This window comes from Gorilla gorilla, chromosome 21 (genome assembly GCF_029281585.2).
Source record: "Gorilla gorilla gorilla isolate KB3781 chromosome 21, NHGRI_mGorGor1-v2.1_pri, whole genome shotgun sequence".
Lineage (NCBI taxonomy): Eukaryota > Metazoa > Chordata > Mammalia > Primates > Hominidae > Gorilla > Gorilla gorilla.
The window spans coordinates 49,147,643-49,173,375 of NC_073245.2; the positions used below are offsets into that span (position 1 = coordinate 49,147,643).

Below are 25,733 nucleotides of genomic sequence, written 5' to 3' on the forward strand. Positions count from 1 at the left end.
AAAAATATTTGTGTATCATATCTCCCATAGGATTTACATCCAGAACATATAAAGAGCTCTTACAACTCAAATCAAATTGTGTGTGATTGAACAACACTGTGAACTTTCTAAAAAGCACTGTCTTGCATACTAAAAATGAGTGAATCATACAACTTGTGAATTATATCTCAATAAAGCATTTATGTTTTAAGTATCAAGTTAGGTAGGTATCAAATTAGGGTAGAAATCCTTGAGGTCTGCAACTGAGTAGCAAACTAGGTCAATTCTTGTTGAACTGCATTGCTGATGAAGTTAAATTCATTTAAGGTATTGATTTCATTACTAAGCTGTGATTCAGTAGTTTGAAAATCTATTTCCAACAACTGTCATTTATAATTTATAAATGAGGTTAAACAATATTGGTGTTTTTTTTTTTTGAGACAGGGTCTCACTCTGTTGCCCAGGCTGGAGTGCAGCGGCGTGATCATGGCTCACTGAACCCTCCACCTCCCCAGGTTCAGGTGATTTTCCTATATCAGCTTCCCAAGTAGCTGGGACTACAGGTGTGCACTACCACACCCAGCTAATTTTTCTATTGTTTTCTATTGTTTGTAGATGGAGTTTCACCATGTTGCCCAGGCTGGTCTTTGAACTTAAGGGCTCAAGTGATCCACCTACCTCAGTCTCCCAAAGTGCTGGGATTATGGGTGTGAGCCACCATACCCAGCCAACAATGTTCTTTTTACAGAAAAATAGAAAAAAGAATAAAAGTGGGCAATTGAAACCACTGACTGCCTTAAATATTACTTCAAAAATATATTATTGGCTGGGCACGGTGGCTCATGCCTGTAATCCCAACACTTTGGAAGGCCGAGGCAGGCAGATCACGAGGTCAGGAGTTCGAGGCCAGCCTGGCCAACATGGTGAAACCCCGTCTCTACTAAAAATACAAAAATTAGCTGGGTGTGGTGTCACGCACTGGTAATCCCAGCTACTCAGGAGGCTGAGGCAGGAGAATTGCTTGAACCCGGGAGGCAGAGGTTGCAGTGAGCTGAGATCACACCACTGCACTCCAGCCTGGGCAACCGAGTGAAACTCCCTCTCAAAACAACAAAACAGGGACAGGCACGGTGGCACGCGCCTGTAATCCCGGCACTTTGGGAGGCTGAGGCGGGTGGATTATAAGGTCAGGAGATCGAGACCATCCTAGCTAACGCGGTGAAACCCCATCTCTACTAAAAATACAAAAAATTAGCTGGGCATGGTGGCATGCACCTGTAGTCCCAGCTACTCAGGAAACTGATTTAGGCTGAGGCAGGAGAATCACTTGAACCTGAGATTTGGAAGTTGCAGTGAGCCGAGACTGCACCACTGCACTCCAGCCTGGGAGACAGAGCAAGACTCCGTCTCAAAAACAAAACAAAACAAAACAACAACAAAACATTATTATATAGTTGAACCAAAAATGTTCATTAAATTTTTTCAGATGTGATTTTCAATAGAAAATAAGCCTAGAACGGGCTGGTGGCTCACGCCTGTAATCCCAGCACTTTGGGAGGCCAAGGTGGGCAGATCATGAGGTCAGGAGTTCAAGACCAGCCTGGCCAACCTGGTGAAATCTTGTCTCTACTAAAAATACAAAAAAAAAAAAAAAAAAAAATTAACTGGGCGTGGTGGCAGGTGCCTGTAATCCCAGCTACTCAGGAGGCTGAGGCAGGAGAATTGCTTGAATCTGGGAGGCAGAGGTTGCAGTGAGCCGATACCATGCCACTGCACTCCAGCCTGGGCAACAGAGCGAGACTCCCTCTCAAAAAAAAAAAAAGAAAAGAAAAGAAAAAGAAAATAACCCTGTAGGCCAGACGTGTTGGCTCATGCCTGTAATCCCAACACTTTGGGAGGCCAAGGCAGACGGATCACATGAGGTCAGGAGTTCGAGACCAGCCTGACCAATATGGCGGAACCCTGTCTTTACTAAAAAAATACAAAAACTAGCTGGGCATGGTGGCGTGCACCTGTAGTCCCAGCTACTTGGGAGGCTGAGACAAAGAATCACTTGAAACTGGGAGGCAGAGGTTGCAGTGAGCCAGATTGTGCCACTGCACTCCAGCCTAGACAACAGAGCAAGACTCCATCTCAAAAAAAGAAAGAAAGAAAAGAAGTCTATAACTTGCAAAAGCAAAATTAAAATATGAATTCTTATAGAGAGGGATCTGAAATAACTCAAATACTATACATTACATCTATTTTTTAAAAAAAGTGAAAAATGCAAATGATGATCGGGCAAAAAAGTACAAAAAAAGAAGATATCCTACATCTTCTCCCAAGTCTGAAACTAAGTTTTCTTAACCTAGGAATGTCAAAAGAGTAAATAAGGTCTATTTCCTGTCACTAACAAAACAAGAAACATTTCATCAAGTATGGTATTAGAATCACTCTGAAGAGCTTGTGAAAAATGCACATTCTGGACAGGCGCAGTGGCTCATGCCTGTAGTCCCAGCACTTTGGGAGGACGAGGTGGGCGGATCACTTGAAGTCAGGAGTTTGACACCAGCCTGGCCAACATGGTGAAACCCCAACTCTACTAAAAATGCAAAAACATTAGCCGGGTGTGTGGTGTATGCCTGTAATCCCAGCTACTTGGGAGGCTGAGGCAGGAGAATCACTTGATCCTGAGAGGCAGAGGTTGCAGTGAGACAAGATAGTGCCACTGAGCCCCAACCTGGGTAACAGAGAGAGATTACATCTCAAAAAGAGGAAAAAAAAAAAAAAAAAGGCCAGGCTCTGTCTCAAAACAATAAAGTTTAAAAATATGTAAAACAATACTATACATTGTTTATGGATATACAGAAATATGCAATAAGAGTAAAAACCATTCATGACAATGATAAACATCAAATTCAGGAAGATGCTTATTACTTCTAGGGAGAAAAGGATAGAAACATAATAAGTAGAAACGGCCAGGCGTGGGGGCTCACATCTGTAATCTTAGCACTTTGGGAGGCCAAGGCAGGTCAATCTCTTGAGCCCAGGAGTTTGAGACCAGCCTGAGCAACACAGGAAGACCCCGTCTTTATAAAAAATACAAAAATTAGCCAGGTGTGGTGGCGTGCCCCCATAGTCCAGCTACTGGGGTGGCTGAGACGGAAGGATCACTTGAGCCAGGGAGACGGAGGTTGGAGTGAGCTGAGATTGCACCACTGTACTCCAGCCTAGATGACAGAGCAAGACCACATTTCATTTAAAAAAAAAAAAAAGAATGTACAAAGGAGGTCTTCAATAGTTTCTAATACTTTGCTCTAAAAATAACAGACTTGAAGCAAATTAGGCAAAATACTAATATTTGACAAGTTGGGTAGTGGTCTACTTATGCTTTTCTGTATGCTTAACATATTTTAGTTCTTCTTCTGATTTAAATACTCTGTGCTCATTTTAGAAAGTGCAGAAAGTTTAGAAAAGATCCACTACTCACAATTCTATCACTGAGAAGCAGATTTCCTCCTATTCTCTTCAAAATGAATTTCACATAATTGAGTTATATCACTTTATATTCAAAAAACATAACAAACTCAGATCCTCTTACCTTCATGGTATCAATGTGGATTTGAACCAATCGCTGGATATAACTAAGCAGCTTCTTCCTCTCCCCCAAGGAACTAAAATTACAATAGGATAAGCAAGTCTATCATTATTTGCTTAATAATAATCCCTGCAGTATATAGTAGACATAATAAACTTTATATTATCTACACTAACAGAAGTTAGATTGGAAGGAACAATCAATAATTCAAACATACCCCTCCTAGAAACTCTCTCCTTCCTTTGCTGTTAAGATAGGGAACTCTCCTGCTGAATCAATATAGGCCTCCCACAGCCTTCTGTCCTTGACCCTCCTCTCTCTTGGTAAATTTAAGACTTGAAAAACTCCACATCTCCATGTCTACTCAATGCTCAAACTGTACTTCTTTTTAACCAAACTGAAGTCAACATCTACCCTCATAATCCTGGATTGATTTATGAGCACCAGGTATGACTCAAGCATGAATGAAATACATATGAAGGCTTTATTTATATTTATTTTCCATTGTCAGTACTCCCTCACAATGCTCCAGTTTCAAGAAAATACATAATGGGAATTAAATTTGAACAGCTCGAAGTCCTGTGATTCATTATCCTGCTTCATTTACAATTACTAGTTGGGCCCAGCATATCATCCTCCCTCCTGGCTGGGTGTCAACAGAGAGTGCAGGCAAAAGGTTTTACTGATCTACTAGCTAACCAGATTGAAAAAAAGTATCTTTCTACAAGTCATACATAGACTGGGAGTCAGAGGCACTACATTGGCCTCTATGGTACACACTGAGACCCATGGTAATAAGAACACTTAAGAATAATATCTTGGGATACACAGAAGCATTATTACAGCTGATAAATTAAAGCAGCAAATTTCGTGTTTTCCTATTCCCCTATCCTCCTCATCAGTTTGACATAACAAGCACAGTGTAAAGCCAGGCTTTCAGAAGTACTTATAGGTGGACTCAGTTTAAGGGGAGTCACATAGTTGAGCAAAACCGGAGTCATAGCATAAAATATCAAACCTAAACTAACCCCATGACCACTTAATATTTTCCTAAACTGACACTTGGTATTCATCACTTAAAACCCCAAAATCGGCCGGGCACAGTGGCTCACACCTGTAATCCCAGCACTTTGGGAGGCCGAGGTGGGTGGATCACCTGAGGTTGGGAGTTCAAGACAAGCCTGACTAACATGGAGAAACCCCGTCTCTACTAAAAATACAAAATTAGCCAGGCGTGGTGGTGGCGCATGCCTGTAATCCCAGCTACTCGGGAGGCTGAGGCAGGAGAACTGCATGAACCCGGGAGGCGGAGATTGCGGTGAGCCGAGATGGCGCCATTGCACTCCAGCCTGGGCAACAAGAGCAAAACTCCAACTCAAAAACAAAACAAAACAAAACCAAAATCACTGATTACAGTATATAAAAATAACCACCCAAAACCAGGGGGTTGTTTTGTTTAGCAAAGGACATGGCATTAAATAAAGATTTAAAGAAGTCACGGGCCAGGATATCTAGATTATAAAAGAATTTTATTCCTGTGTTCCAACATTTCTCAGATTTAATGCTTCTTACAATTGACATGCATATTTAACGTGACAATGTTTCTATCTAACTTCTTTTTTTTTTGAAATGGAGTCTTACTCTGTTGCCCAGGCTGGAGTGCAGTGACGTGATCTCGGCTCACTGCAAGCTCCACCTCCCGGGTTCACGCCATTCTCCCGCCTCAGCCTCCCGAGTAGCTGTGACTACAGCCACCCGCCACCATGCCCAGCTAATTTCTTTTTTGTTTTTGTATTTTTAGTAGAGACAGGGTTTCACCATGTTAGCCAGGATGGTCTCGATCTCCTGACCTCGTGATCCACCCGCCTCGGCCTCCCAAAGTGCTGGGATTAAAGGCCTGAGCCACCACGCCTGGCCTGTTTCTTACTTGTTAAAAAAACCTTTATAAATCAATGGTTGTTCATAAAATTGAGGGCCTACTAGGAGTGCTTGTCTAAGCTGGATTCTCCCTAGAAAGCAGGGTCCAGGATAAGAGCTTGCAAGTAATTAATCTTGGGGTGAACTCTGGGCACAGGGATTGGGGGGTCTAGGGAGGGTAAAATAGGAAATTAGGTAAAAACAGTACAAAGGTCCATTAACAAGTTGATTGCATTGGTATTACTGTGAGCAACTGGATGGAGTGGTGGGTAGGGCTAATCCCACTGGCAACCTGTAAGGCAGCACTGTCTAGTAGAACTTTCTGTGATGATGGAAATGTTCTATATCTGCTCTGTCCAACACAGTAGCCGTTAGCCATAGTGACTACTAAGTACTTGAAATATGGCTAGTGTAACTGAGGAATTTTTTACTTAATTTACTTCTAATTAATTTAAACGTGAAGCTAGTTGTTATTATACAGAACAATACAGCTCTAAGGAGTCCTACAGAATTTGAGTTATGAGGTGGGGCACAGAGACGTGCAATATAGTGTTCCTTCTGGAATTTTGTCTCTTTTGTTCACTCATGTGCCCCAAATTCATGGAAGAATTCCTAGTACATAGTGAGCTTTCCAAAAATATTCAGTGAATGAATCAATAGCACTTGGGTCCACAAACATGCACATGGCTCCCTTGAAAAGAAAGACTGTATTAGAACAAATTCCATTCAGGTCAAGTAGTAAGCAACTATTATATACAAGAAACAAGTAGTAAGGGGGACTTTGAGAGGACTGAGAGGGCTGAAATGTGGTTATGAAAGAGTCATGCCGGGGGCAGTGGCTCACGCCTGTAATCCCAGCACTTTGGGAGGCTGAGGCAGGCAGATCATGAGGTCAGGAGTTCAAGACCACCCTGGCGAACATAGTGAAACCCTGTCTCTACTAAAAATACAAAAATTAGCCGGGCATGGTGGCGCACACCTGTAGTCCCAGCTACTCAGGAGGCTGAGGTGGTAGAATCACTTGAATCTGGGAGGTGGAGGTTGCAGTGAGCCGAGATCACGCCACTGCCCTCCAGCCTGAGTGACAGAGCAAGACTCCACCTCAAAAAAAAAAAAAAAAAAAAAAAAGAACTTTGGGAGGCCTGAGGCGGGCAGATCACAAGGTCAGGAGATTGAGACCATCCTGGCTAACACGATGAAACCCCGTCTCTACTAAAAATACAAAAAATTAGCCGGGCATGGTGGCACATGCCAGTAGTCCCAGCTACTTAGGAGGCTGAGGCAGGAGAATCATTTGAACCCGGGAGGCGGAGGCTGCAGTGAGCGGAGATTGTACCACTGAACTTGAACTCCAGCCTGGGCAACAGAGTGAGACTTCGTCTCAAAAAAAAAAAAAAAGAAAGGGCTAAGATGAGGTCCCTGGAGATTCTGATCCAAAGGATATTTACTGGAAGTCAGCTAAATGTTCTACAGTGATCTTGTTTCACAATGCACTTCTGTTATCAATTACTAAGCAACAGCGCAGGAAGTAATTCAGTATAATCCTTTGTTTTGATTCTTTGGTTACTGTTACCACAAACAACATGTAACTAAAATTTCAGAAGAGAAGGCCATATTTCCCCACTGTTGCCAATTTTCTAATAGAAACAAAATCTTCATTTTAAGAAGTATTTAAGGCCGGTCACAGTGCCTCGCGCCTATAATCCCAGCACTTTGGGAGGACAAGGTGGGTGGATCACCTGAGGTCAGGGAGTTCGAGACCAGCCTGACTAACATGGAGAAACCCCGTCTCTACTAAAAATACAAAATTAGCTGGGCATGGTGGCGCATGCCTGTAATCCCAGCTACTCGGGAGGCTGAGGCAGGAGAATCACTTGAACCTGGGAGGTGAAGGTTGAGGTAAGATGAGATCGTGCCATTGCACTCCAGCCTGGGCAACAAGAGCAAAACTCCGCTTCAAAAAAAAAAAAAAAAGAAGTATTTAAGCACCAGATCCTCTACTGAGATCATTAAAGGAGCCCCACTCTAATCTAGACCCTAGAACCTACAGCCATACACAGAGATGGATCTATGTAACTATGTATGTATGTATGTATGTATGTATATATGTATCTATCTACCTACCTACCTATCTACCTACCTATCTGAGACAGGGTCTTATTCTGCTGCCCAAGCTGGAGTGCAGGAGCTTATCATAGATCACTGCAACCTTGAACTCCTGGGCTCAAGGGATCTTCCTGCTTCAGCCTCCTGAGTGTAGGTGGGACTACAGGTGCATGCACAGTACCCGGCTAATTTTTTAATTTTCTGTATCACTATCTATAAAATTTACTAAGCGTTAATCATATGCTTCAACACTTTATGTACATCATCTCATTATTGTTATCCATTTTACAGGTACAGAAACTGAAGGGTTAAATGACTTCTCCCAAATTATACAACTAAAAAGTGCCTGTTTTGCATAGTGTCTTTAAATCTAATACCAGGGCATATTCCAATCTTTAGGAAAACCTAGAAATATGCTCAAAATAGGGATGTAGCCTTGATTTTCTTACTAACATTTTTTTCCCTATTGGTTCTTATGTATTTCCCAGTGTGTATAATTCAATTATTCTGAACTTGAGAGTAAAAAGTTGGTCACTACAAACTTGATGAAGATTTGTCTGCAACATTATTTAAAATAGGAATAAGGCCAGACAGGGTGGCTTACACCTGTAATCTCAGCACTTTGGGAGGCCAAGGCGGGCAGACCACCTTAGGTCAGGAGTTCGAGACCAGCCTGGCCAACATGGTGAAACCCTGTCTCTACTAAAAATACAAAACTTAGCCGGGCACGGTGGTGCATGCCTGTAATCCCAGCTACTCAGGAATCTGAGGCAGGAGAATGGCTTGAACCCGGGGGTTCAGTGAGCCGGGATCGCACCATTGCACTCCAGTCTGGGTGACAGAGTGAGACTCTGTCTCAATAAATAAATAAATAAATAAAATTAAAAATAAACTAAAATAGGAATAAACAGTAATAGCAAACATAGGATTCGTACAGTGAAAACAAACAGCAGGTGGCCAGGCACGGTGGCTCACACCTGTAATCTCAGCACTTTGGGAGGCCGAGGCAAGTCGATCACTTGAGGCCAGGAGTTCAAGACCAGTCTGGCCAACATGGTGAAACCCCGTCTCTACTAAAAGTACAAAAATCAGTGGGGAGCCGGGCGCGGTAATTCCAGCACTTTGGGAGGCTGAGGCGGGCACATCATGAGGTCAGGAGATTGAGACCATCCTGGCTAACATGGTGAAACCCTGTGTCTACCAAAAAATACAAAAAAGTAGCCAGGCGTGGTGGCAGGCGCCTGTAGTCCCAGCTACTCGGGAGGCTGAGGCAGGAGAATGGCATGAACCCGGGAGGCGGAGCTTGCAGTGAGCCAAGATCACGCCACTGCACTCCAGCCTGGGAGACAAAGCGAGACTCTGTCTCAAAAAAAAAAAAACCAAAAAAAAATTAGTGGGGCATGGTGGTGGGCACCTGTAATCCTAGCTACTCAGGAGGCTGAGGCAGGAGAATAACTTGAAGCCGGGAGGCAGAGGTTGCAGTGAGCCGAGATACTCCAGCCTGGGTGAACAAGAGACTATCTCAAAAAACAAATGAACAAACAAAACAAGCAGGCAAGGGATTCTGCTGTTTTAAAGCACTTCATAGATTTAAAATGAGGACAGTTTATATCAGAGATTTTGGGCTTTGTCCCTGAAAGATGGATAAAGTGTGTTTGGTTATAACGTGAATTTATTTCTTCATTCTTACCTTACTCCAAGATTTTCAAAACGAGACTCATCAAGACAGGGCAGTAATGTGCCTGTGATTTCATTTTCTATGGAAGAAAAAAGACAAATTCAATGTATACAACATATGCTTTTCATTTTCTTTCAATTTGGATACACCAATATTTACCCAGATCCACATAAGTGAGTACCCACTGCAGGCAATGGATTGTGCCAAGTACCACTTTTTTGATCTGCTACTTGTAAAGACTTAATTTTAATTAAATAACTAAGCCAAGAAGCATTTTTTGATAAATCACGTGAAAATTTCAAAATTGTTTGTGTAAATTAGTTCCAAGAAAAACCAGTTGCAAAAAGGAAAGTGAAACTCGACTACCTGTTGGGGTTTTGCCAGGTCAGCAGCTTCCTTTTAAATAGGAAAGGTTTGAGTTGGGGAAGGAAGGAAACCTAAGTCTATTGTTCTTAGAATTAACAAGTTAAAACCACGGATTCAAGAGTGCTTAAAGTGTTGATTTTTCTCATACCTCCTGGGAAAGCACTCAATACTCTGTGATTTGAAAGAGTTCTGTGTGTGTGTGTGTGTGTGTGTGTGTGTGTGTGTGTGTGTGTGTGTGTGTGTGTGTGTGTATGTTGTTGGGTTTTTTCCTTTCTCTTTCTATACAATTAATTCTAATCTTTCCTGACCTCAAATTCCAGAACTCTGGACTATTTTCTTTTATTTTCTTTGAGACAGGGTTTTGCTTGTTGCCCAGGTTGGAGTGCAGTGGTGCGATCACAGCTCACTGCAGCCTTGACCTCCTGGGCTCAAGCGATCCTCCTGCCTCAGCCTCCTGAGTAGCTGGGACCACAGGCGTGTGCCACTGCACCTAGCTAATTTTTATTTTTATTTTTATTTTTTGTAAAGTTGAGGTCTCCTGATGTTGCCCAGGCTGGTCTTGAACTCTTGGGCTCAAGTGATCTTCCCACATTGGCCTCCCAAAGTGCTGGGATTATAGGTATGAGCCACTGGGCCAGGCCTCCAGTAGTTTTTGATGAGAACACTTGTTAAGGTATAGATCACATGAGTTCTAGAGTCCAAAGACCTAACCTTAAAAAATCTAGCTCTTTTTTGTAGTGGTGTGATCTCTGAAAAGTTACTTTACATCTTTGGACCTCGCATACATCATCGGTAAAATGTGTTGAGTATAGTAACTTATTTCAGACTTCTTGTGAGGCTGTATTCCATAATGAGAAAAGGGACACTGTACCTTGTGCTTGGCTTATCAAATTTAAAAAAAAATGGACTTAGATAAAGAGAGACTTTTTTTTTCTTTTCCGAGATGGAGTCTCACTCAGTCGCCCAGGCTGGAGTGCAGTGGCGGGATCTTGGCTCACTGCAACCTCCGCCTCCCAGGTTTAAGCGATTCTCCTGCCTCAGCTTCCCAAGTAGCTGAGACTACAGGCACGTACCACTATGCCCGGCTAATTTTTGTATTTTTAGTAGAGACGGTGTTTCACCATGTTGGCCAGGGTGGGCTTGAATTCCTGACCTCAGGTGATCCACCTTCTTCGGCCTTCCAAAGTGCTGGGATTACAGGCGTGAGCCACCGTGCCCCGCCAAGAGAAACTTTATTAGAAAGAAAGACTATTGCTGGTCGGGCGTGGTGGCTCACACCTGTAATCCCAGCACTTTGAGAGGCCAAGGCGTGTGAATCATCAGGTCAAGAGATTAAGACCATTCTGGCCAACATGGTGAAACCCCATCTCTACTAAAAATACAAAAATTAGCCGGGTGTGGAGGCGGGCACCTGTAGTCGCAGCTACTCAGGAGGCTGAGGCAGGAGAATTGCTTGAACCCGGGAGACAGAGGTTACAGTGAGCCGAGATCACGCCACTGCATTTCAGCCTGGCGACAGAGCGAGACTCTGTCTCAAAAAAAAAAAAAAAAGAAAAGAAAAAAAGAAAGACTATTTCTATAGGGAGAAAGCTCCAATATCAGATATCTGCAAGAGGCTCAGGAATCAAACACATAGGCCGGCCGGGCGCGGTGGCTCACGCCTATAATCCCAGCACTTTGGGAGGCAGAGGCGGATGCATCACCTGAGGACAGGAGTTGGAGACCAGCCTGGCCAACATGGTGAAACCCTGTCTTTACTAAAAACACAAAATTAGCCAGGCGTGGTGGCGTGCACCTGTAATCCCAGCAACTAGGGAGGCTGAGGCAGGAGAACCGCTTGAACCCGAGAGGCAGAGGTTGCAGTGAGCTGAGATTGTGCCGGTGCACTTCAGCCTGAGTGACCGAGCGAGACTCCATCTCAGAAAAAAAATAAAATCATAAAATAAATTTAAAAAAATAATCAAACAGAGGCCCAAGAACCAAACAGAGGTTGGGCATGGTGGCTCACACTTGGAATGCCAGCACTTTAGGAGGCCGAGGCGGGTGGATGGTCACTCGAAGCCAAGAGTTTGAGACCAGCCTGGCCAACATGGCAAAACCCTGTCTCTAATTAAAAAAAAAAAAAAAATGAGGCCGGGCGCGGTGGTTCACACCTGTAATCCCAGCACTTTGGGAGGCTGAGGCAGGCGGATCACGAGTTCAGGAGATGGAGACCATCCTGGCCAACATGGTGAAACCCCATCTCTACTAAAAATACAAAAAAAATTAGCTGGGCGTGGTGGCACATGCCTGTAATCCCAGCTACTCGGGAGGCTGAGGCAGGAGAATAGCTTGAACCAGGCAGTTAGAGGTTGCACTAGGCCGAGATGGCGCCACTGCACTCCAGCCTGGCGACAGAGCGAGACTCTGTCTCAAAAAAAAAAAAAGAATCCAACAGAAAAAGGGTCTTCTTTTATATGATAAAGGACAGGCAAGCAGAAATAAGCAGAATCTTTGGATAGGAACCTGGACGAGCAAGGGAAAATGAGCAGTGCAGCCCAACAGGACAGCATCCTACTGTGGTCAGCCGGTTCTCAAAAGAAACTGACCAGAGGGAGGCATATTCCACTGCTTTAGTGCCTGCCTGGTCAGATGTGGGGGTAAGCAAGAGTTGAGGGGCCCATAAGGGAAGAGAGAAGTCCGAATAAAGTTTGGTCAAGACAAAGCAGAAGCTAAGACATGAGCAATTGGGAACAGTTGGTCAGTTTTTACCAAACGAAAGCACATAGTGTCTTTGATAGCACTAGGTTGTAGGTTTAAGGAACACACATCATTCTGGAGGGTAACGAGTTAATCTACAAACCACTGAAACAGAGAGCCAACCACATTTTGAGACAGAAAATATGGAACTACTTCACTCCACTTGTTGCTAGTCAAAGAAAATAAAGTAATAATCCATCCCAGCAGTGGAGGGAAACGAAAGGGCAAAAGGGGGAAGAAAAAAAAAAAAGGAGAAATGCAATTTCCCATACCCATTCAAGCTATCTTTGGGTCCTGAACCACTAATGTTCCTCCTACCCCAGTTTCCAACCTAGCCAAACAGGGCCCCACCTAACAAATGCAAAAATTTACTAAATTCGCAAATCCCAACCACCAAAGAATCACCTTCCTGTTGGACACCTAGAGGATATAAGGCAGGAGTCAAATCTCACACCCACCACAAAAAGTTGAGTAGAATTCACAAGGATGGATGCTTGGATACGAATCAGTAAAATATGATTAAAACTCAACCTAAACACTTCTCCAGGTGATGTGGCCAAACTGTGGCATGCTGGGGATTCAGTGGTCAACTGAACAACCCCAAGGTTCAGATTTTGGAGGGGAACCTGCTTTTAAAGAGCAAAACATGATCCTTACCATGTTCTGCAAGTGCAGTCAACACACGCCTATCGGGCGCTGCTGGGATGCCAAGGAAGGTGATGGGAATTCTGAGATTAACCAAGCCAGTTCCTTCCCCTTCAGGAAAAGCCTCAATTCAGGGAGGAAACCGAAACCTAAAAGCCCCAGAACATCCTCTGATGTGGCAAGTGTTCAAGGAGCTGCGGTTAGCGCGGAGGGGTCCCGCGAGCCTGGATGACAGCAAGCCGCCCACCAAGGTCTGGGGAAAAATCTCCTTCTAACTAAAAAAAAGGGACCCGAGTCTCGCTTGTCCCGCGCCGGGGTGGCAAGTTAGTGAAGAAACCCACGAGTGAGATCCCAATCTACGACTGCCCCTCCCAGGTCCTCAATCCCGGGAGCCTGCTCCCATCCTACGGATCGCCTATCCCAGGCGACCCCATGTCTTCTTCCTCCGCCTCGGGGAGTCAGTCCCGGGAGCCCCATGCCGCAGGCCCTCCTGGGAACCCCCGCCGCAGGGCTCCCTCCCCCGCCTCGGGTCTTCCTTCCCTCGGCGCCCCCAGCGCAGGTCCGCCCTCCCGGGTGCCTCCCGCCGCAGGGCTCGCTCCTCGGCCTGGGTCCTCTCGTGGGGGCCCCTCCCTCAGGACGCCTGGCCCGCGCCCCAGGTCGCCGCCCCTCGCCCCTCAGCCCCTCCGGAGCCGCTACCTCGGATGTTCTTCAGCAGCACCGGCTCTTCAAAGCCACCGCGCCTGAGGAAGGAGCACACCTGCTCCGGACCCCATGTCTTGTAGTCGGGATGGAGTTCCAGGCCCGGGGACCAGTCTGCCTCTGCGGAAGGGGTGTTTGAGGGGGTTCTCGGGCTGTCATCGCAACGGGGCCGCTTGGAGGGCTGCTCGGAGTCGGCTCGCTGCATGGCTACACCTGGCGTCCGGCACAGCAGTCAAGAACCTCGGCGCCGGACCCGCGCGCAGGCGCACTCACAGCAGGGCCCTGGCGGGGAGTCCAAGGAGTATTGGCAGCCTATTGGCCTCCTGCGCAGGCTCACTGACAGTTGAGCCCTTCGGGCAGGGCAGCCTAGCGGCTCTTGCCTTGGGCTCCCTGCGCAGGCGCAATGGCAGTCCAGTCGTCCTCAAATCAATCCCGCCAGGGTGCTGGACGTGAACGCGAAAGGGCGTGGCTAGAAGCAGAACTGAGGGCAGTGCTGGTGGAAAGGGGTAGGAAAGAGCGCGCCCGGCACCGCACCCCCAATTAGGGGCTCGTCTAGTGAATTGGGGGTATTCTCCTTCGAATGAGTACACTACCCGTCGCACCTTGGCCGGGTTTCAGATGCCCCAAACTTAAAAGAAACCTAAAAGGCCGTCAGGCTGCCAGCATCTTCCCAGTGAAGAGAAAAACAGTCAAGGTGCTGAACTGGAAGAACCCGGAATGATTTCAAATGTGACTTGAGGGTGTCTTCATTCCACAGTATTGCTGGTCAACTAGAGAGCCCTGGGATACCTGTTGTCTGGTGTCCACACAGGAGGGGACTTCAGACTTCTTTCCAACTGGAGACAGAGCCCTCCATCCCAACTGCATTCCCAGAGGAAGGAGAGTGGCCAGTCTGATTACTTAAAATTTAACTTCTGAGGACTTTTACTGCCTGGTTATAACAGCATGTGAAAATGGCAGGCATTTTCCCATCACTTAACCCCTCTGCGGCAGGGCTCAAACTTCCCTATAAATACTGGTCCATGCAATTGCCTGGTAAAAGGACATATCACTATTACTGCTAATAAAGCCAACACACCTTCCCAGCAACCAAGGCATAGACCTGTTTAGGGGGTCAAGGACGAATGAGGCGGAATAGCTTATCATCAAGCAGTATGAACTAGTGGTCTACTGGTGAGCCAAAATATTATTTGCAAACAGAGATTTACTGTGTACCAGGCATGGTTCTAAGGGCTTTACAAATATAAAATAATTTTATATTTATACATAATACTAAATGAATTAAGTACATTCATTAAATTAATTATTTAAATATTAAATACTTTTTATAACTTCTAAGGGTTTTACAAATATTGTAAAGTTCTAAGGGCTCTACACATATTACTTCACTTAATTATCACAATTACCTTAGGATGTAGGAAAAAGTAATTTGCCGCAGGTCTTTTTTTTTTTTGAGACGGAGTCTTGCTCTGTTTCCCAAGCTGGAGTGCAGTGGCGTGATCTCAGCTCACTGCAACCTCTGCCTCCCAGGTTCAAGTGATTCTCATGCCTCAGACTCCCAAGTAGCTGGGACTACAGGCGCCTGCCACCACACCCGGCTAATTTTTGTATTTTTAGTAGAGACAGGATTTCACCATGTTGGCCAGGCTGGTCTTGAACTCCTGACCTCAGGTGATTCCCACGCCACAGCCTCCCAAAGTGCTGGGATTACACAGCCGTGCCCAGCTGCCCAAGGCCTTACAGCTAGGAAATGATGAAGCCTGTATTCAAACCCAAGAGACGTAACTTGGTTCCAAAGTCCATGGTCTTGATAACTTGCCAACCACTGCTTGTTAAAGGGGGTTTGGGGCTGGGTGCAGTGGCTCATGCCTGTAATCCCAGCACTTTGGGAGGCCAGAGCACTCACTTGAGGCCAGGAGTTCAAGTCCAACCTGGCCAACATGGTGAAACCCCATCTCTACTAAAATACAAAAATTAGCCAGGCCTGGTGGCGCATGCCTGTAATCCCAGCTACTCAGGAGGCTGGGGCACGAGAATCACTCAAATGTGGGAGGTGTAGGTTGCAGTGAGCCAAGATCTTCCCACTGCACTCCAGCCTGGGCAACAGAGCAAGACTCTGTTTCAAAAATAATAATAATAAATAAACAAATAAATAAATAAGTAAAGGGGGTTTTGATGTAAAACTATTTTCTATTATTTAACCCACAATTTTCAATTGCTCCCTTTTCCTGCAGACCCATGGAGGAAAGATAAAGGTGTTCCTGCCAGGCGCAGTGGCTCACGCCTGTAATCCCAGCACTTTGGGAGGCCGAGGCGGGTGGATCACCTGAGGTCAGGAGTTCGAGACCAGCCTGGCCAACATGGCAAAACCCTGTCTCACTAAAATTACAAAAATTAGCTGGGTGGCCAGGCGCAGTAGCTGTCACCTGTAATCCCAGCACTTTGGGAGCCTGAGGCGGGTGGATCACGAGGTCAGGAGTTCAAGACTAGTCTGGCCAACATGATGAAACCCGTCTCTACTAAAAATACAAAACAATTAGCCGGGCATCGTAGCAGGCGCCTGTAATCCCAGCTACTTGAGAGGCTGAGGCAGAGAATTGCTTGAACCTGGGAGGCGGAGGTTGCAGTGAGCTTAGATCGCGCCACTGCACTCCAGCCTGGGCAACAGAGCGAGACTCCGTCTCAAAAAAAAAAAAAAAAAAATTAGCCGGGCATGGTGGCAGCCGCCTGTAATCCCAGCTACTGAGGAGGCTGAGGCAGGAGAACCGCTTGAACCTGGGAGGTGGAGGTTGCAGTGAGCCATAGCCTGGGAGACAAAAGTGAAACTCTATCTCAAAAAAAAAAAGAAAAAAAAAGAGTTGTTTTCCATCTGCACACAAGGCCAGGCCCCCAAAAAACATGCCCTCAAACACTAGAGAACTTTGTGAAAGGACCTGACAGTTGCCAAGACTTGTGAAACCAAAACGGGATAAGAAAACAAATAGCATATGTATGAAAGACTTAATCTCAAGTCAGAAATGGCTGATTTAAAAACTTGTGTTTATAAGACTTGTGGGGAAACCCGCCCTGACATCAAGGTTTCCTGGACAATAGAAGGTGTTATAGCAGGGTTTTTAGTTTAATCAACTGTGTTTGTTCAAAGCAGCTGCTTTTAAAAATTTTTAGTTTTTTAATTTCATTTTTTTAATTTTAATTTTAATTTTAATTTTTTTTGAGACAGAGTCTTGCTCTGTGGCCCAGGGTGGAGTGCAGTGGTGCAATCTGGGCTCACTGCAAACCTCTGCCTCCCGGGTTCAAGCGATTCTCCTGCCTCAGCCTCCTGAGTAGCTGGGATTATAGGCACCCGCCACGACGCCCAACTAATTTTTTTGTATTTTTAGTAGAGACGGGGTTTCACCATGTTGGCCAGGCTGGCTTTGAACTCCTGATCTCAAGTGATCAGTGAACTCCTGATCTCAAGTGCCTTGGCCTCCCAAAGTGCTCGGATTACAGGCATGAGCCACCGCGCCCATCTAGAACTTTTATTTTCTGTTCTTGTTTGTTAAAAAGTATAATTTATTGCCATACTTATTATATTTTCCCTAATTCCCTACTTTCAAGGGGCCTTTGATCTTGCGCTAGGTCATTAGTTACTTGTTCAGGGTCAACATGGCTGGTAAGGGACAGAGAGAGGATTCAAAGGCAGTGCTCCCTCACTCCAAAGTATAGGCTCTTTCCAGTTTGCCACTTCATTTAACTCCTCTTACAGTCCTAGCAATCCTTTTCCATCATCATTCCACAGCCTGGGAACCAACACCCACTGGACACAGGCCCTGGACTCTGGCCATAGTGAGAGAAATGACTGCTCAAGCTGCCCTCTTCTGAAGTCAATCTCAGTATGGTTAGGACTAGAAAAAACAATAAGATCAATTAATTTAAGGCCCACTGCCCAATGACCTTGAATAAGCCCAGCAAGCTTTCCCTGACCTTATCTATCTACCTTCCACCCAGCCAGGCAAGCTGGGCAATTTTATTTCTGGCAGCATTCACCTGCAGTTTTTACATATCTTCACAGCTTCCTTTTCAATCAGTGTTGCTGGTTCTCAATGCCAGCTGCCACCACTCTCTGCATCTCTGTTTTACTGCCTTTTATCATTTACTGAACTTAGCCTCCTCAAGACTTTTTTTCCCATCTGCCCAAATTGCGAAGTTGAGCCAAAAAAAATTTTTTTAAGTATTGATTTTCTTACCTGTTAGAAATAGCGCTCAAGTGGGCCAGGCGCAGTGGCTCACGCCTGTAATCCCAGCACTTTGGGAGGCCGAGGCGGGCGGATCACCTGTGGTCAGGAGTTCAAAACCAGCCTGGCCAACATGGTGAAACACCATCTCTACCAAAAATACAAAAATTAGCCAGGTGCACGTCTATAATCCCAGCTACTCAGGAGACTGAGGCAGGAGAATCACTTGAACCCGGAAGGCGGAGGGGTTGCAGTGAGCCGAGATCATTCCACTGTACTCCAGCCTGGGCACCAGAGCAAGACTCCATCTCAAAAAATAAAATGAAATAAAATAAATAATGCTCAAGAAAGTAAACTTGAACCGGGTGCGGTGGCTCTTGCATGTAATCCTAGCCCCTTGGGAGGGCGTGGTGGGTGGGTCCCTTGAGCTCAGGAGTTTGAGACCAGCCTGGACAATGTGACAAAACTCCGTCTCTATTAAAAATGTAATAATAAAAAAAAGTTAGCTGTGTGTGGTGGCTTGTGCCTGTAATCCCAGCCACTAGGGAAGCTGAGGTGGGAAGATCATGTGAGCCTGGGAAGTTGACACTGCAATGAGCTGAAATCAAGCCACTGCACTTCTAGCCTGGGCAAAGGAAGTAAGACCCTACCTCAAAGAAAAAAAAAAGAAAAAGAAATAAAGAACACTAGGCCAGGTGTGGTGGCACATGCCTATAATCCCAGCACTTTGAAAGGCTGAGGTGAGAGGATTGCATGAGGCCAGGAGACAGAGAGCAGCCTGGTCAACATAGCAAGACCCTGTCTCTATAAAAAATAAAAACTAAAAAATTAAAAAGGCCGGGCCTGGTGGCTCATACCTGTAATGCCAGCAGTTTGGGAGGCCAAGGTGGACAGATTACTTCAGCTCAGGAGTTTGAGACCAACCTGAGCAACATAGTGAGAACCCGTCTCTACAAAAAATACAAAAATTAGCTTGGCACGGTGACGTATGCCTGTAGTCCCAACTACTCAGGAGGCTGAGGTGGGAGGATCACCTGAGCCTGGAGAGGTTGAGGCTACAGTGAGCCATGATTATGCCACTACACTCCAGCCTGGGCGACAGGGTGAGATCCTTTCTCCAAATAATAGTAATAATAATAAAATTATAAAGAGAGAGAAAAAAGGAAACTTAGAGCCAGGCATGGTGGCTGGCTCCTGTAATCCCAGCTATTCAGGAGGCTGAGGCAGGAGGATCACTTGAGTGCAGGAGGTCAAGGCTGCAGTGAGCTATGATTGTGCCACGGCACTCCAGCTTGGGTGAAAGAGTAAGACCTTATCTCAAAAAAATAAAAAATAAATTAAAAAAGAAAGAAACCTTAGAAAACAAATACACAAAATATACACACACACACAGAGCCAAAGGTCACCTTTTAGTGTGTTTGCTATCAGTCTTTTTGTGTTCATAGATGTAGAAACATATATTCTAGTTGAGATGGTAGGAGACTGGCAATGAGTAATAATAATATAAATAACAATAATAAACAGATTATATGGTAGAAGTTAGTGCTATGGAAAATAAAAACAGAGCAAGGTAAGAGATTAGGAGCAGAGGAGTGGGTGGGCACAGTGGCTCACACCTGTAATCCCAGCACTTTGTGAGGTCAAGGTGGGAGGATCATTTGAGTCCAGGAGTTTGAGACTAGCCTGGGCAACTTGGCGAAACCCTACCTCTACAAAAAATACACAAATTAGCCGGGCGTAGTGGTGCCTGCTTCTAGTCCCAGCTACTCCGGAGGCTGAGGTGGGAGAATCATCTGAGCCTGGGAGGCAGAGGTTGCAGTGAGCCCAGATTGCACCACTGCACTCCAGCCTGGGCGACAGAGCGAGACCCTGTCTCAAAAAAAAAAAAAAAAAGAAAGAAAGAAAGACAGAAAGAGGCCGGGCACAGTGGCTCACACCTGTAATCCTAGCACTTGAGTAGGCGGAGGCAGGGCGGATCACAAGGTCAGGAGATTGAGACCATCCTGGCTAACACAGTGAAACCCGGTCTCTACTAAAAAAACAAAAAATTAGCTGGGCGTGGTGGCACGCACCTGTAGTCCCAGCTACTCGGGAGGCTGAGGCAGGAGAATTACTTGAACCTGGGAGGCAGAGGTTGCAGTGAGCCAACATCATGCCACTGCACTCTAGCTCTGGGTGACACAGCGAGACTCCGTTGAAAGAAAAGAAAAGAAAGAGAGAAAGAAAAGAGGAGTAGAGAGGAGGATAGGGTCACCGTCACCATTTTGGATAGAGTTTCAGGATAGGTCTTTGAGAAGGTGACATTTGAGCAGAGAGTTGAAGGAAATGAAAGAGTCAGCTTTGCAGATGTCTGGAAGAAAAGCATTGCAGAAAAGGGAAAGAGGAAGTCCAAAGGTCCTGAAGCAGAAGCATGCCTGGATTTGAGCAATACCAAGCAGGCCATTGTGGATGGGGCAGAGTGAGTAAAATGGGAAGTGGTAAGAGATGAGGTCAAACAATGGGGCCAAAGAGCTCTCAAGTCCCATCCTTAGGGCTCCACATCTAGAGGTAAGAGAAAGCCTCTGCTCCTCCAGTTCCAATGGAAAAATTGCAAGGGAATGACTTCAACAAGTTCATTTCAGCATCCATTGCTGGACCAGTCACTGCGGACAAGGTCATAAAATGATTGACCGAATCAGGTCACATGTTTACCCTTTGGGTCACAGGGAAAAGACTACTTCTAGGAGGAAAGGAATTGGCTTTGGACAAAGTTCCCAGGTATTTTTATACCCATTGAACAGACGAGGGAATGAAACTCAGAGAGGTAAAATGACTCGTCCAGGGTTACACGTGTGTGTTAATATTAAGTTCTTGGGGTTTCACCAAGATCTGCCTTGAAAGCTATTGCTCACCCCGGACGTGGTGGCTTGTGCCAGTAATCCTAGCACTTTGGGAGGCCAAGGTGGGCGGATCATCTGAGGTCAGGAGTTCGAGACCAGCCGGGCCAACATGGTGAAACCCTGTCTCTACTAAAAATACAAAAATTAGCCAGACATGGTGGCAAAGGCTTGTAATCCCAGCTACTCAGAAGGGCAACAGAGCAAGACCCTGTCTCAACAGAGCGAGACCCTGAGGCAGGAGTATTGCTTGAACCTGGGAGGCGAAGGTTGCAGTGAGCTGAGATTGTGCCACTGCACTCTGCCCTTGGTGACAGAGTGAGACTCCTTCTCAATAAAACAAAACAAAAGAAAGGAAACAAAAAAACTACTATTTCTCTTTTCTGCAACTTGAGCTGAGTACAAGGTCTGTTGCTTTTACATTGTTTCAGGGAGAGAAGCCATCTCGTCCTATAGAGTGTATTGTGACTCCTTGGGAGTGTCTCAGTGCTTGGGGTGGGAGTGACTGTGTTATTTGGAGTTTGGGATGCTCAAACACACAAGGAAGTGGCCAGACTTCCCTTAGGAGCCTAGGGTATCCTTGGGTAAAAATAAGTCACGGATCTTTCAATTAATTAATTAATTAATTAATTTGAGACAGGATCTCACTCTGTTGCCCCGGCTGGAGTGCAGTGGTGTGAACGCAGCTCACTGCAACCTCAACCTCCTAAGGCTCAAGTGATCCACCTACCTCAGTCTTCTGAGTAGCTGAGACCACAGGCACACACCACCTCACCCAGCTAATTTTTACAAATTTTTTGTAGAAACGGACGTTTCACTTTGTTGCCCAGGCTGGTCTTAAACTCCCAAGCTAAAGCAATCCTCCTACTTCACCCTCTCAAAGTGCTGGAATTGCAAGCATGAGCCGCCATGCCTGGCCTAGAAATTTTAAAAGTCATTGCTAAGAGTCATTTACAACTCATATTTCAAACATAGCACAGATTCCTAAACTCAAATGGTAATTGCATCAGAGAGTCTTTTTTTTTTTTGAGACGGAATCTTGCTCTGTTGCCCAGGCTGGAGTGCAGTGACGTGATCTCAGCTCACTGCAACCTCCACCTCCCAGGTTCAAGCAATTCTACTGCTTCAGCCTCCCAGGTAGCTGGGATTACAGACGCACGCCACCATGCTCATTTTTGTACTTTTAGTGGAGATAGAGTTTCACCATGTAGGCCAGGTTGGTCTCGAACTCCTGACCTCAGGTGATCTGCCCACCTCGGCCTCCCAAAGTGGTGGGATTACAGGCGCGACCCATCGCGCCCGGCCTGAGCCACCGTGCCTGGCCAGCGAGTCTTAATCTCACATAAATTTGCTTGAGATCCCCTGTGTTACAACAAAAGGGGAATTTGCCATCCTAAAACCATTAGAAGAGGTTTATGAAGAAGCAATCGCTATGGAAAGACCTTAGGCCTTTGATGAGAATATTCAGCCATTTGATCAACCAACCAAAAAGTCTACCCTATCTTTGTACTTCTGTGGCAGGAAAATACGGCCTGGAGGCAGGGAACATGAGGCCGATTCACACTTCAGCTATCACAGGAAATATCCTCTCCATACGGCATATGCCGAGTCGTACGTCAAGTACATGACTTTGTAACTTTACTTCATCCTCTTCGTTTACATAGGGCATACACCAAGTGACCAGTGGAAACCCCTAGAGGGTATTTAAACCCCCACAAAGTTTTTTTTTTTTTTGAGACAAAGTCTTGCTCTTGTCCCCTAGGCTGGAGTGCAATGGCACAATCTCGGCTCACTGCAACCTCCGCCTCCCGGGTTAAAGGGATTCTCCTGCCTCAGCCTCCCGAGTAGCGGAATTACAGGCACGTGCCACCACACCTGGCTAATTTTTTGTATTTTTAGTAGAGACGGGGTTTCACCATGTTGGCCAGACTGGTCTCAAACTCCTGACCTCAGGTGATCCGCCCACCTCAGCCTCCCAAAGTGCTGGGATTACAGGCGTGAGCCACCACGCCCGGCCTAAACCCCCACAAATTCCGTAATGGGGCCTTTCATCCTCTATGCCCGGGCCACTCTCACATTGGGTAGTGTACTTTCATTTTCAGTAAATCTCTTCATTCCTTCCTCACTTTGTTTGTGTGTTTTGTCCAATTCTCTGTGCAAGACGCCAAGAACCTGGACACTCTCCACCGGTAACACTTCCACCTACATGAGCCAGTAAAATTTCCTTCATTTGAAGCCAGCATTATTTGAATTTTCTCTTGTTTGTGTGTATGTTGAATTTTTAGATTTTTTTTTCTCCTTTATAACTGACAGCATCCCTGAGACACTTTGCAACTCCAATATCCGACACTCAGCTCCAGGTACCCAGTGTTATCTGGCTGGCTTTCCCCTTGTAGTGACACTTGTATGCAGTCCAGTCTACTCCAATTCCTCATCATCTCATGTCCTACTGTCTCTAGTGAGTAGCACTGTCCATCAGCCAAGCTCACAAAGATCCTTTCCTCTGAGAAATTCCTTCTTTCTCCCTGAGTGGACCCACAGCATTATGAACTGAACTGTGACCTCTCTGTCCCCTGCATTCATATGCTGAAGCACCAGACCTCAATGTCACTATATTTGGAGACAGGGCCTGTAAGGAGGTAATTAAGGTTAAATGAGACCAACAGGGTAGGATTCTGGTAGGAGCAGTGTCCTTTTAAGATGAACGGACACCAGAGATCTTTCTTTTCCTGCTCACACACCAAAGAGAGGCCATGGGAGGACACGGCAAGAAGGCAGGCTTCTGCAAATCAGGAAGAGAGGCCTCACCAGGAACCAGCCTTGCTGGCCCCTGATCTTGTAATTCCGGCCTCCAGAACTGTGAAAAAATACATTCCTCTTGTTTGAGCTGGTATCAACCACAGGTTCTTCAACCTTCGTGTAATAAAAATTGATGGGAGGCAGAGCAAGTTTCCCAGACAAGGTGTTACTAGGCACTTATTTTCTTTTGCTTTTCTTTTTTTTTTTCCGAGAAGGAGTTTCATTCTTGTTGCCCAGGCTGGAGTGCAATGGTGTGATCTCAGTTCACTATAACTTCTGCCTCCCAGGTTCAAGTGATTCTCCTACCTCAGTCTCCCAAGTAGCTGGGATAACAGGCATGTGCCACCAGGCCCAGCTAATTTTTTGTATTTTTAGTAGAGATGGGGTTTCTCCATGTTGGTCAGGCTGCTCTCAAACTCCCGACCTCAGGTGGTCCACCCACCTCGGCCTCCCAAAGTACTGGGATTAGAGGCATGAGCCACTGTGCCTGGCCTAGGGGCTTATTTTCGAACACAGAGAAGACAGCACAAGAGAGAGATTTCTCTGACTGGTTCTGCAAAGAGAGTCAGGAGAGTAATTTTTTGTTGTTGTTTTTTGAGATGGAGTCTTGCTCTGTTGCCCAGGCTGGAGTGCAGTGGCGACATCTCAGCTCACTGCAACCTCTGCCTCCCAGGTTCAAGCGATTCTCCTGCCTCAGCCTCCCAAGTAGCTGGGACTACAGGTGCATGCCACCATGCCCAACTAATTTTTGTTATTTTTAGTAGAGATGAGGTTTCACCATATCGGTTAGGCTGGTCACAAAATCCTGACCTCAAGTGATCTGTCCGCCTCAGCCACCCAAAGTGCTGGGATTACAGGTGTCAGCCACCATGCCCAGCTAGGAGAGTAATTTTAAAGTGGCAAAAAGCAGGAAGGGAGTGACATTTACACATGTAGAGGCAGAGAACTAGGGCACCTAAGCAGTGTTGGGAACAGGCCCCCCAAAATCTGGCCATAAACTGGCCCCAAAACTGGCCACAAACAAAAATCTCTGCAGCACTGTGGCACTGTGACATGTTCATGATGGCCATGATGCCCACGCTGGAAGGTTGTGGGTTTACCAGAATGAGGGCAAGGAACACCTGGCCCACCCAGGGTGGAAAACCGCTTAAAAGTGTTCTTAAACCACAAACAATAGCATGAGCAATCTGTGCCTTAAGGATATGATCCTGCTGAAGAGAACTAGCCAAACCCATTCCTTTATTTCCCATACGGAATACTTTTAGTTAATCTATAATCTACAGAAACAATGCTTATCACTGGCTTGCTGTCAAAAAATACGTGGGTAAATCTCTGTTCAAGGCTCTCAGCTCTGAAGGCTGTGAGACCCCTGATTTCCCACTCCACACCTCTATATTTCTGTGTGTGCGTCTTTACTTCCTCTAGCGCCACTGGGTTAGGGTCTCCACCACCGAGCTGGTCTCGGCAAAGCAGTTCGGTTACATGCTTCTTCTTGCATCGCATGTCTCATTAGCATGTTAAATCTTCACCCCTGGGTGTGATTTTTCCTATTATCATAATGCTAGGATTAAGGATCAGTCATTCTCCTGGCCTTGTGTGTATGTGGGTGGTGGGGTTAGTTTTCTTGAGCAAGATTTACGGTGGAATGCTTCTTATCTTCGTTTCTTCAGATAGCTTGCAGCAGCTGCAAGATTTTGACCACAGGTAAGGTGCCAGGGTGGTGGTGGTACAAGGTCTGGTAGTTAGTAGGTATGTCTAGAGGAATGCAGGAATGCATTAGTGGGGGTGGCACAATAGAAGACACACCGAGGGCCGTCCCTACCCCGTCTCAAAACCACCCGATCTGTGATATTTTGTTATGGTGGTCCTAACAGAGGAATCATGTGTATACTAACATGTGTGTGCCATGCAATGTCCACTCCTGAGTTCATGCTCCAAAGTTGGATGTTTTGACTCAGTGGTTCCCAAACTTTGGGCCCCAGGCTTCTGAGGCATTATGGAGCTCATTATTACCAGGAGCCCCTGTATCTTTAAGGATCTGATGCAGGTTGGCTGCAGTGGCTGACACCTGCAACCCCAGCACTTTGGGAGCCCAATCCAGGTGGATTGCTGGGAGCCCAAGGCAGGTGGATTGC

General features: G+C 45.9%; 1 protein-coding gene across 1 annotated transcript in view; it reads right to left on the minus strand.

Annotated features, from left to right (window-relative positions):
* Nucleotides 1-13,911, minus strand: part of SAMHD1 (SAM and HD domain containing deoxynucleoside triphosphate triphosphohydrolase 1) — a 57,775-nt gene extending 43,864 nt beyond the window's left edge. The window contains exons 1-3 of the mRNA NM_001279619.1: nucleotides 13,704-13,911; nucleotides 9,270-9,336; nucleotides 3,560-3,632 (exon numbers count right to left, since the gene is read on the minus strand). Coding sequence (NP_001266548.1) covers nucleotides 3,560-3,632; nucleotides 9,270-9,336; nucleotides 13,704-13,911 — 348 coding nt within the window. The remainder of the gene's footprint in view (nucleotides 1-3,559; nucleotides 3,633-9,269; nucleotides 9,337-13,703) is intronic.
* Between the last annotated feature and the right edge of the window lie 11,822 nt (nucleotides 13,912-25,733).